This window comes from Limulus polyphemus, unplaced genomic scaffold (genome assembly GCF_000517525.1).
Source record: "Limulus polyphemus unplaced genomic scaffold, Limulus_polyphemus-2.1.2 Scaffold1584, whole genome shotgun sequence".
Classification (NCBI taxonomy): Eukaryota; Metazoa; Arthropoda; class Merostomata; order Xiphosura; family Limulidae; genus Limulus; species Limulus polyphemus.
Genome location: NW_013667194.1, coordinates 56,137 through 68,443, shown reverse-complemented (window position 1 = coordinate 68,443; position 12,307 = coordinate 56,137). Strand labels below are relative to the sequence as shown.

At 29.9% G+C, this 12,307-nt stretch overlaps 1 protein-coding gene across 1 annotated transcript in view; it reads left to right on the top strand.

Annotated features, from left to right (window-relative positions):
• Positions 1 to 12,089, top strand: part of LOC106464191 (citron Rho-interacting kinase-like) — a 26,817-nt gene extending 14,728 nt beyond the window's left edge. Inside the window, exons 9-17 of the mRNA XM_013924316.2 lie at positions 200 to 280; positions 933 to 1,080; positions 1,597 to 1,826; positions 2,337 to 2,445; positions 5,882 to 6,001; positions 6,801 to 6,881; positions 9,104 to 9,185; positions 9,649 to 9,828; positions 11,222 to 12,089. Coding sequence (XP_013779770.2) covers positions 200 to 280; positions 933 to 1,080; positions 1,597 to 1,826; positions 2,337 to 2,445; positions 5,882 to 6,001; positions 6,801 to 6,881; positions 9,104 to 9,185; positions 9,649 to 9,828; positions 11,222 to 11,345 — 1,155 coding nt within the window. The 3' untranslated portion in view covers positions 11,346 to 12,089. The remainder of the gene's footprint in view (positions 1 to 199; positions 281 to 932; positions 1,081 to 1,596; positions 1,827 to 2,336; positions 2,446 to 5,881; positions 6,002 to 6,800; positions 6,882 to 9,103; positions 9,186 to 9,648; positions 9,829 to 11,221) is intronic.
• The last annotated feature ends 218 nt before the right edge of the window (positions 12,090 to 12,307 follow it).

The window sequence follows — 12,307 nt, the reverse complement described above, 5'->3', positions numbered from 1 at the left end:
TATATATATATATATATATATATATATAGAGAGAGAGAGAGAGAGAGATATCACTTAATCTTTAGTATAGCTGCAGTGCAACATCAAGAAAATTAAGAAAACGTTTTAATTTATCCAATCATTTTGTGCTATTTGGAAACTGGATTTCTCTATAGCTGTGGCATTTTTATAGAGGTTAAAAGGAGTGCATATTTTTTAGGAACATCTTGGGAGTAGTATTTTACACTTGGAGGGTGAAAATAGGTTGGACATCAACTGTACTTGTCAGCTAAATGATAATGTAAGTACAGTCTTTTAAGACAAGTATATAGTTTTAGTATAGTGGTGTAATAAAAGCACTTGTAAGTAACAGTTGATGTGTGTATTATACTTTAATTTAAAAGTTAATTGGACATTTACAGTGTGATTGTATCAAACATACGTATGATCTCAATGGAAGTGCATTACATTATTCAAATAATGAAATCAAAGGAAAGCATATATTTGTAACATAGTGATTACTTAGGAAAATGTACCGTTATAGTGTTTAAAATGAGAATGTCATTTAAAAGGAAATTTTATTGCATGTTTGTCTAATCCATTGGAATTTATTTCATATACATTTAATACTGTAATATTCAAAAAGTGTATTTTGATGCCTGAAACATCCTGTTGTTGTATATGTACAAAACGTTTATGACTATTAACAAACAACAAAATAATGTAGAAAGAAGTGAATTTATTAGTTTTAAACATTCTTGCTATTAGTTGCTCTTTTTGCTCTTTTGTGCATGTTATATTGAAACAGTTGAAGGTTATTACATTAAAAACATGATTACCTTTCTTAGTTTGTTCAAGATTTCATGTACGAGTCAATATTCTGTTTACAGATATCAGGATAAAACAATGATTGATTAACTCATATAACTAAATGTAAGTATTGTATTTTGCAGCTAATATTGGTTGGAGCCATGGAGGGACTGTATACTGTTGATATATTGGCTGAACCAAGCCATTCACTGCAGACAAAAATAGATGGTGTTCCTAGTGTGTACCAAGTTGCTGTCTTGGAAAAGTTGAATGTAGTTCTTTTAATAACAGGTACTTCAGTACTAGTGCTTTTTCTCAGCTAAGAAATACTAAAACAGGGAAATAGAAATACACGTAATTTAGAACAGCTGTCTAAGTAAATGAATAAATATAATAAAAATCAAAGGTGTTATAATAACAAATAAATATACACACAGGGTACTCATTTGGTTGTACCCCTAAAACTGGTCACTGTTAATGAATAATCCAATCTTTCATTCATAGTTAATAGTAGTTGTATTCTTAAATAGAAATAAGGTGCATTTCATAAACATCACACGTATATATGACTTTTATCTGTTTTTTGAAGTCGTTAACAAATTAGTATAATTTAATGTAGTTTAATATATTTTCATTTCCTTCTCGGTTTCTTTTCCCGAGGAACCTTAAAAAATATTAGCATAATTGTTATGTTTCATTACTTTGTATTTTTTTACAAGGTAAATAATGAAATAGTAATACTTCATTAATTAAACCTTTTGTAGGAATTGTTAGTTTTTATAGTATTTTTATTTATTTTTTGCAAAGGAGAGGAAAGGAAGTTAAAGATGCTAGAATTAACAACACTCAATCGATGGGTCAAGGGAGATAAAATGACAGTTAATGAGGAAATGACTGCTCTTCAGCCAGTATCTGAGATTGAGGCCTGCCACCTATTTGGAATCTCTGAAGATGCTAACTCAGTCTGTGCTGCAACATCCAATACAGTGTTCCTACTTAAATGGAATATTGGTCTGCATACTTTTTGTTTGCGTAAGGTGTGTATTTGTATGTATATGTATGCATATATATATATATATTAAAACTAGTGTTTTAATCATAACCAATATTTCTATTTCACTCTTCACATTCTGAAATATATATTTTTAAAGTTACTTTCTGTGAATATTTTTGGTATCAGATCTGATGTATAGCAATTTGTGTTGTGACTCGTATTAGTATTTAATATCCATCCAAACAATCTAAGTCTGATTATCATATGATCTGTACAGGTAAAAAAAAAGGAAAATTTTACTGGTTTAAAGATAAGACTTTTAGACCTCATGGATTCCTAAACAGTTTGTATAAGAAGAAACATAATTTTTGTTTCTGAGAAAGAAAAAATTTAACTTTTCAGTAAGTGTCCTTAGATTTATGTTACTGGCACTATAGTTACTGTATATCACAATTTATTCAAAATTTTGAATATTTATATCTTATTTACATTTCTGAGTTGTTATTTAAACCAATAAATTCTTCAATAAGTAATTATTTGATTAATATAACAGGAGATAAAAACTGCTGAACCTTGTAGTTGTATCCACTTTACTACAAATAGTGTCATTTTTGGAGCTGATAAGTTCTTTGAGCTGGACCTTAAAGACCACAGTGTGGAAGGTAGGTTTTTTACATATTATCTTTTGAGTATTCAAACTGTTCTTTTGAGATCTTAAAGAAACTATTAAGCCTAGTTATTGTATTACTGTAATGTGTGATGTTTGTTGGTTTCACTATACAGGTAGTTGACAATCTGTAAAGATGTTTATTTTTTAGCTGTTTATGTGTTTAACTTTATTATTATATGCTCATTATATAAAAAAAATACATGTTGCATACTGAGAAGACCAAGAATGAACTAATGTTTTAATACAGTTAATAATACAAAAAAGAAATTGTTAGAGGAGGTCAACGCTGAAAAACCACATAGTTCCGCTTGACATACCCACTTACTTCAAACTTACATAGAAATATGATTAAATGTATTATAAACCTACTCAAGTTATTCTGAAATCTGGAAAGTATAGGAACTAAGTTTCAGTTATTATATTCAACATGCTGAATGGAACCAACCCACTAAAACTACCAGTCTCTCAGTGTTGGAGTAAAATTGTTTTTGACACAAATATCTGTTACTTTAGTCCAGAAGCCTTCTATTATACAGTAAACTGTTGAATTGTCAGTTTTGGAATACTTTGGTCTTAACAAAATGTGTAAAATTGTGGGACTGGGGAATTTCAGACACACAAGAATTCAGAATTAAAAAAAAGTCTAGTATGATAGGCAGAGACTCATAATGTTTCATACCTGCCTTTTAAATATTCCAGTTTATAAATGAATTGTCAGTAACTTGCTACAGTGAAAACTGACTTGCTCAAGTATTACCTCAATATTTCATGAAATGGCCAGTTTATATTTAAATGGTCTAATCATTGCAGTTTATAAACATTTGTATGTATCTGAATGTTTCATGAAATGATCAGTTTATACTTAACTGGTCTAATCATTGGAGTTTATAAACACTTGTATGTAGTATTGTCTAAATATTTCATGAAATAACCAGTTTATGTGTTAACTGGTTATGATTTTAATCACTGGAACACGAGTTCATGTGACAGAAGCTATATTCAGGGCCTCTTGATCAACATAGCAGTAAATAATGAGGGTAAAATTGATAACATGAAGGGTTTATCAACAAGAATAAATAACAAAATAAAAACATATATAGAATGCAGTGTAACATTGTAAACTAAATAATTTTCTCATGGGTATAAAAGACAGGGTAGAAGAAGTTGATAAATGTGGGACTTATAAAATTCCTTGTGGTTATGGTAGGGCCAGAGAAACCTTGAGGTTCTAGAGTTCTGATTTGATATTTTCGAATCTACATTACTTCTGTGAACTTTAGAATTTAGCTTTTAACTCAGTCTATATACTGGAACCTATTTCCTTGTAAGAATACTTTTGTCACTCATTTGTACCATTCTTCTTCCAGATGTTTAAGTACATTATATCTTTTGTTTTTAGAAAGATTTACTTTTATACTCACTACTAATTGTGTGTAGTACTCTACATAAATAAAGAAACCATTTTCTATTTGATTTGAAATTTAATTTGGCCTATATACTCTATAATCTATAAATATGCAAGGCCAATTCGATTTTTAAAATCTTTTTGTGATTTGCGGGGGTCTAATCTGTGGTTAAATTTACATTGGCCAAACTTGCAGAAATTTGAAGTTTAGTATCAATGAACATAAAAATGCAGTAGAAAAATATAAAGTAAATGAGTCAGCTTTAGCAGAACATGTAGCAGACACATCTCATGTTATAGACTGGAGTAATGTTAAAAGTGATAAATCAGGTAGAGTGATGAGTTGAATTAAATATTAGAGCAACAATAGGAATTGAAAAAACAAAACAAAGATATTGTGTTGAACAAAGAGTTGGTCTAGGTTTAGAAGAAATAAAGTACTGGACACATGTTCTATAAATTCTGGGTGTTTTAAGTTTAGTTGGCACTAAAGGAATTCAAATGATTATGTAGTTATACAAGTCTTGATCAGACTTCAACTTTTACTTCTGAAGTTAGTTGTGTAAGAATACCAAAACATGTAGTCTTTTTAGGGATGATTCCTGTTTTTAATAAATTATTTATCATGTAATTATTTTAATGTTGTACTCCTTTTAATTGTAAATCTTGAGTGTTCTCTTTATCAAATAACCTATATGTTAGGAACAATAACAAGTTAAGAGCTTTATCCTATGTTAATGTAACTTGTAGTTTTGTATGTATATTCAGCTAACTCTTCAAACAGTTCTGAAATTAGTTGGATGAAATTTAGCAGGAGGATTTGTTGTGGCCCAGAAAACATCGTTATTTATATAACATGTCCCCCCTACTAGTGAGTGCAAAAATGCCCTCTGGAAGTCAACTAGGTTTGATGGGGTCTAAAAGTAGGTTTTCAGGGCTGCTAAACCCAAATCTGGCAGAGGGCAGATACGCTTGCTACTTTGGTAGTTGATAACAGTAGCCCAGTATTTATAGTTTCAATAGTTTGATCTTTTTACTGTAGTATGTTACCCCTGAAATAACTAACAAATTGTCAGTGCCTTACTTCAGATTTTCCTTGCTATTAGTATTAAATTTTTAGTTTTGACTCTTAAAAATTAAAATGTCAAATAACCAACTTCTCAAGTATAGAAAAATTAGAGGGTGTTTTCTCACCTCAAGAAACATTTCTAAGATGCTCAAACTGTATTTGATCTTAAGTTTATATTTTTCACACTATAAAAAGTTTAGAAGTTATATTGTTAACTGGGTCTAGTATGTCCTGATCGTTAGTAGTGCTGGGATGCAGATCAAAAGGTCCAAGGTTTGAGCCACAATATGCTGCCGAACATATTCCATACTTTCAGGTGTGAGAGTACTATATAACAGTGACATACAATACCATTAGGTAGTTCAAAGTAGCCATGTAGGTTGTAGGTATTAGGTCAGCAATTCAAAGTTAGGGAAATGTAAGCCTGAACTAGAGGTTTCTGGCTTGGCATAAGCTTATCTCGTGTGTCTCATTAAAGTTGGAAATGCCGAATATTGTACTCTTTAATTATTATGATTTTTGGCAAATGTGCATTGGATGTTCTCTACCAATAAAGTATTCGTGTAATGCATTGTATATATAGTTTGTTGATTTTGTATTGTGTAGAAATGATATTTTTGACTAGCAAATAGAAAGAACTACATATAACATAGTTGTAGTAATCTTAACTCAAATATCCTATATTACTGATCTTATTTTATGTCAGTTAACCAAACAGATTTTCAATGTCTATAAACAAAGTAATGCTTATTAAGAATAATAAAATATCACTTTCAATTAATTGTGCAAGCAACAAGTGGAGATAAGAAGTTCTTTGTGAACATTAAGCTGCAGCTTACAAGTATTTGTTTTAGTTAAAAATGGCTAGTTTTGATATTAATATATAACAGCTATGTTATAAATAAATATCTTAAATCAGTTTTCTTTACATGTGCTTTTTGTTTTTTGGAATAGAGTTCCTAGATGTCTCAGACACAAGCCTTGCTTTTCTAGCCTATGGGGCCTCGCAACTTCGCAGTTTTCCAGTATCTATACTTCAAGTTGCATCAGAAGAATACTTACTTTGTTTCCATGGTAATGATGTTTTTACTGTATAAAGAATAATTTCCAAATAGGATAGTATTTTAATATTATTTCAAATAGATGTTTTTCGTATATTAATAGCATTTGGATAAGACTTAGCTGGGCCAGCTGACCCTAATTTTTTTAGCTAAAGTTTTAGCCAACATGTATTTTTTAGCTGTATCTGCCTCTTCAAAGCTACAGTGTGTATATATATATGTGTGTGTGTGTGTGTGCCTAAATCTTCATGACAGGAATTGCAATATTTGCATATGGTGAGCTTTAAGTGTGTGGCAGTAGGCAAGTTGACTTTTATATTGTTTCCATTAAGTGCTTGCATGATGTCACAAAATGACACATACCTAATTTGTATGATCAGAGAATACCAGTAACATAGTATTAGCTATATGGAAATCCTCAAATGCCTTATACGTGGATTCAGCTAGGCACTCTATAAAGTACTTAACAGGTCCACAGAAAGTGGGAATTGTGTTATTAATAGCTCATTGAAGTTATTTGACTTTCATTGGAAATATTTACCACTAACTGTAAATAGGCATGATTAGTATGGAGAGGATTGTAGGGTGTACTTTTACCATAAATTTCATTATTTTGGTTTTGTTTTTGCCATATTAGCCTAAAATTAGTTTTTGATGAAGTGACAAAAAGGGTGGGTAGCTCATTTTAGGTATAAGTGTGATTCAGTGACTGCATAATACAAGTACTTTTGATGAAGTGGTTGTGGAAGTATACAAAAATTAAGGTAAGGATGATGAAAATTTTTCAAATTATAATTAATTTCGTTTTACAGAACTTGGTGTGTTTGTAGACTCTTTTGGCAAGAGGTCTAGGAAAGAAGATATGAAGTGGACAAGACTACCCTTGGCCTTTGGTCAGTAGAAGTTTCTTAGTGTATCTGCTGAGGTGAAATAATCAAAATTAGTTTTGTTTCCAAGTAAAGTATTCAAATAATGACATAATTGAGAAAATTTTCCTTTGTCTGATTTGGCAAACTTACTAGTTCTCTTTCTTAATCTTCTTTATAATTAAGCTTATTTTACCTCATCTTACCAATTCTAGTGCTTCAAAATCCTTTTTATTTTTTTGGTTTCCATCAGATGTACAGGGTATTATAGATTTTTATACAAACATTTTTTAAAGTAAAAGAGAAGGCACACTTTGATAATGTTTACATTATGGGTTTACTTATTGATAGTGTAGCCTGTTTAAATCAACACATTAATTAAAGCATGCATCCAGCTACATCTAATTTATATGTATAGAGCAATAAATAACAAGAAAAAAAAGAACTTCAAATTGAATATTTTGTCTTTTGGTTTATTTTGAAGAATATATTTGAAATATACAATAAATTAATGGCTCTAATAATAAAGAAGTAGTATCAAGTTGAAATACATATAAAAAATGTAAATGTTTTTTACACCAGTATCAGATCATTAACATCAACAGGAAAAAGAGATAGTAGACATTTGCATTTTGTACAGAAAAGTCATTTTAGCAAGTTTGATCATTCTTAGAAAATTTCTTGTAAATTATGACTCTATTTGAATATCTAGTCTTTTTTCAGTACTATTTACCATTATATCAGATCTACAACTTTGAGTTTTGGAACTATTTTTTAACATTAAAATGTCTTTATACAGAACTTCATGATATATCAAAATATCTAAGCAGTAAATTGAGAAGGGGTTGAAATATAGGGGTTTAAAAGCCAAGACACCTATGCGAATATGATATAAGAGGTGAATTTCGACATTTAAGCAGTGTTTTCACATACATGGCTTTGTTTTACTCTTGTTACTTGTTCTAAGTTGCATACGAGAATCAAGGAATTAACAATTAGAATTGTCTGGTAGATAATATAAGTTTAGAACACTAGTTATGGGATTACTTGCTATGGTAAACACATAATTAGAAATTGTGTCTACAGAAGTTGGACAGTATAGAGAACACTTCCTACTAAAGTTGCATTATCCTTATTTCTAAATCAGGTTTCTAAGAAAACCTGCTCAAATTAAATACAGTATTTAAAAAACTACACAAAAAAACCACATGATTTCCATGAACTAATGTTGCTACTATTATCTCAATAATCCCTGAACTTTTCTACACACATTTGTATCAATCCACTACACAACATGAATCTTAAAGTTTGATACATACTAGCTAGTATTTCATATCTAGAAAAACTCTAACTTCAACTGTTAGAGCACCATACACTTGTTTCTTACTGTGTGAAATATTTACCTCATCTCAAGTATATGTAGCTACTTTTTTTTCCAACCCTAATGCTCAGTCAAGTAGTGGGAAAAATACCTTCTGTCTATCCTGGAGCGGTGAACTGTCTAAGTGAGTGTGACTGAATATATACAAAGTCCAGGACTATGCTTAAGTTATGAGTCGTAATAAAGACAGTCAAATTAGTGATCATTTTATACCACTAATCTACAAACTCCAATTATTGATTTTAATGGAAAAACATTAAATTTATACAAAGATTGGATTTAAAATAAGTGTACAATTACACTCATGATACTAGATAGGCACATTAGATTTATTTTGATATAAACTCTACTCCATACATGAGTTGGATGTAAATTGTGTTTTGGAGTTCTTGATTGCTCCATTGACGTTATGATGTAAAACTACCTCAAGCTATCAGTAAAACCAAACTTTGCTAGTAGTTTTGCTGAATTTTTTATCTTGGTATGTCAGAGATATGTATATACAGACATAAGGCAGGAAAGTTGCATGATGTTATTTAACAAGTACATATTTTTTTCTTTTTATCATTATTGCAATAAAACATTTAAATGTAGAAATTTACAAGTATGTGCTAGATGATAGTTTTTAATATTAAAAAGTGAGTGCCAAATTTTCTGCATGTAGTTATAACAGTTTGAGTTCAAAGTAATTTTTTGAATAGTTAAGTTATAAAGCTTGATATTATGTAGCAATGAGGTTTGCAAAGTCTTTAACCTGAAAGGCTAATGTTCATTTAATGATACGTTTTTCATAAGAATTAAAAGTTATCTCCAAATTTATGACCCTAAAAAAAGTATTCATAAAAATGTGTTTCTCTTCTTATCATAGCTTATCGAGCACCATACTTGTTTGTGATTCACTTCAATTCTGTAGAGGTTGTGGAGATCCGACCCCAGCAGAGTACTGAAATGTAAGATTTTTTTGTATTTAATATTTTACAATGTTGTGGTAAAATGATGTAAATACCAGGAATGAAATATTACTAAAACGATTTTGATAATTTTCATCCTTAAGTATATCATTTATCCATTGAGGAACATTAATCTGTTTGATCAATATTTAGTTACTTTAAGAACTGTAGCATTCTGAAAAACTTCTGATTGTTAATATTTTTAAGCTCATATTAGGGTAAATTTTGGTCATAGTTCAATAGCTATACATACCATATCTGTTTTAAACTGCTGGTTTTTGCGTTTAAGCTTATAATATAATATGTTCAGAGAATAGATATTTATTCGTATTCGATGAAAGTTTTCACAGACACTCAGATTAATTTTTAACAGAATAATGTGACTTAATTTTAATAACATTTTAACGTATCACAAGTACTCTCCTAATTACATAGTATACATGTATCTTTTTGCTGACATCAGGGGTGCTCACACCTTCTTAGAAGTGGCCAACCCTCGATACTTGGGTCCTGCCATGTTCATTGGGTCTGTGTACATTAGTTCCTCTCACGACAACCAGATGGAAATTTTGTGTGTTCAGGGAAAGCTTACTGCTATCAGTCAGCAAGATGTCACAGTTACAGTGGACAGAAATCCCAGCAGGTGAGAAACATACGCTTCAATATTCATCATAATTATGTTATTATCTTAATCACACGTGTCACTGGTCTGACCACTGGTATTTTCAATACAAACTCCTGTTTTTTTTTTACCTCACTTGTGTTCTGACCATTAGTGGTACTCTGGTTAATAAAAGAAGCAGTACCAGTGGCAATCAGTAGAGCAACCAGCAGTCGTACAGTTAAAGTAACATTTTAATGTTATACACAAGTAGAACATTTTTATTATGTAGTTAAATAGAATAATGAACTAAAAATGGAACTTAAGTGTGTGGTTTAGATTTTGTTAAGAAGTGTACTTCTCTGTTTCACTAACTCTTAAGTTGTTAAAGCTTGCTTGTAAGCTGTATTAACATTTTGTTTGGTAGTTTCATTAGGCATTACCAGTCATCAATGCTCTTCTTATGTATTTTAATATCAGGTATCTGAGATTGAATAATCTAATAGTATTCCAATGTGAATCATGTATTTTGATTGGTCATTTCTATGTTAAACTTTAGCATACTTTGTTTTTGGTGTATTGTTAACAAAGAGGGTACCCAATTGATAAAACAATACTTTCTAATTATTAGTTGTGAAATAGTTTTAACAATATGTTTAATTAGCTATGATCATTACTAGGTATATTTTTAGTGTACATCTGTGTAGGTTGCTTGCTTTGACAACAAGTTAATATAAACTGAATGTTTACCTCTAACACAACCCAACTACAATAATATTTAGAAAAACTAAATATCACAGAAATATTGATTTTCACATTTTTTCTCCTGGATGTAGAGGAAATGAAAGAATGAATATAGATCATTCCATTGTTAGTTTTTTTTCTTCATTTTTTTAAAGTAATTTCCAAAAAATTGGAATTTTCTTATCCTCATTGAATATCTCTTATTATTTTATACCTGACTCTTAGCAGTATGTAAAGAATTAGAATAGGTTACTTCTGTGTTCTAATTGAGGGTAATGACTATAAATATTTTTTTTTCATTTTACTCTGTATGTTTACTGCTACATATAGGCACTCATCAAATGTCACAAATAGAGAATAACTCACTCTCAGTATTAAGTCTGAAGTATAGTCTTCAACTGCTCTTTAAGATGTAATCAGTACTCTTACGCTTTAGTTGTCACGAAGCATAGCTACTGTTAAGTAATATCATTGCCTCCCATGAGTTAATGCTTATACATAAAATGAACATAGGTATGTCATTTAATATAAACAATAGTTTGTGTCTTGTCATAGGTGTAATATTGGAAACCAGTTGTTTTTAAGTGTTTTTAGTAGTGTAGATATGTGAAAGACAAAGCTGAACAAAGAATGCAATCAACAATAGTGTGCATTTCTATAATTGTGTTCAATTTTGAAATTATTGTTACAGTGTCAGCAGCAGTAGTGAAGAATCTGATGGTACAGAATTTTCTTTCACCCCATCTGTAATACAATCTCTGGATGCCGATCTTTCTGAACTTTCAGAAGTATCATCCTCTGCATCTCTGCCTTAATAAGCTAATATTTGTGACCGATTGCACTGTTGTTTATTAAAAATGATGGAAGCTGTAATCTGTAACTTTTGTGATAATTTTATGTATTTTGAAATTATCAATCTAAGACTATTTATCTCTAGTATTTAGTCTGATTTTGTCTATAGTGTATCTTGTATACTTTTTAACTTTGTTGTTTTATGTGAAAAGAGTTTATAGAACTTACTGCCATCATTCAGAAGAGATTGGAGTTCTGATTATCTTATATAGCTAATTTTAACTTTCTCAAACAAAGATCTATAAAATTGAAATGCTTAGTGACTTCAGTACATAACTAATTGTAAACTATATCTGTGAAATAGTACCTTATTTTCACCTACTTTTGTTATTGCACTAGTAACAATGCAATAGTGACTTCAGTACATAACTAATTGTAAAATATATCTTTGAAGTAGTGCCTTATTTTCGCCTACTTTTGTTTTTGCACTAATAACAATACAACAGTCATTAACAAGTGCCTGCTTATTATGTGTTTTTATATGTAAGTAAAATTGTGTGGAGATGTATCTCTGCATAAACTGTAGTGTTTGTGATGCTGCTTTTTTATTTACATAATAAAACTTTATGTTCTGGTGAATTAGTCCATCAAGAATGTTCATTTTTCATTTCAGTATTTTTTTTAAAGATACCTACATGAAATGTTATCTCAAGTTGAAAAAATTTTACTCATTTTCTCTAGATTAGAATTTCTACTATAATTTTCATATAAAATCTAAATGTAACAATTAAGATTTGAAAGTTCATGTATATAAGATTTTTCCAAATGGGAGGATACTTTTTTAGTAACTTGTTTTCTGAGAGAAATAATGGTTTAATGTGCAGAATACAAATTTAATAAAATAATTTTTCTTCTTACTTAGACTTGATCTCACTGTTTTGTAACAAAGAATTGCATAAAAACGATTTGGATTCAAAACATGATA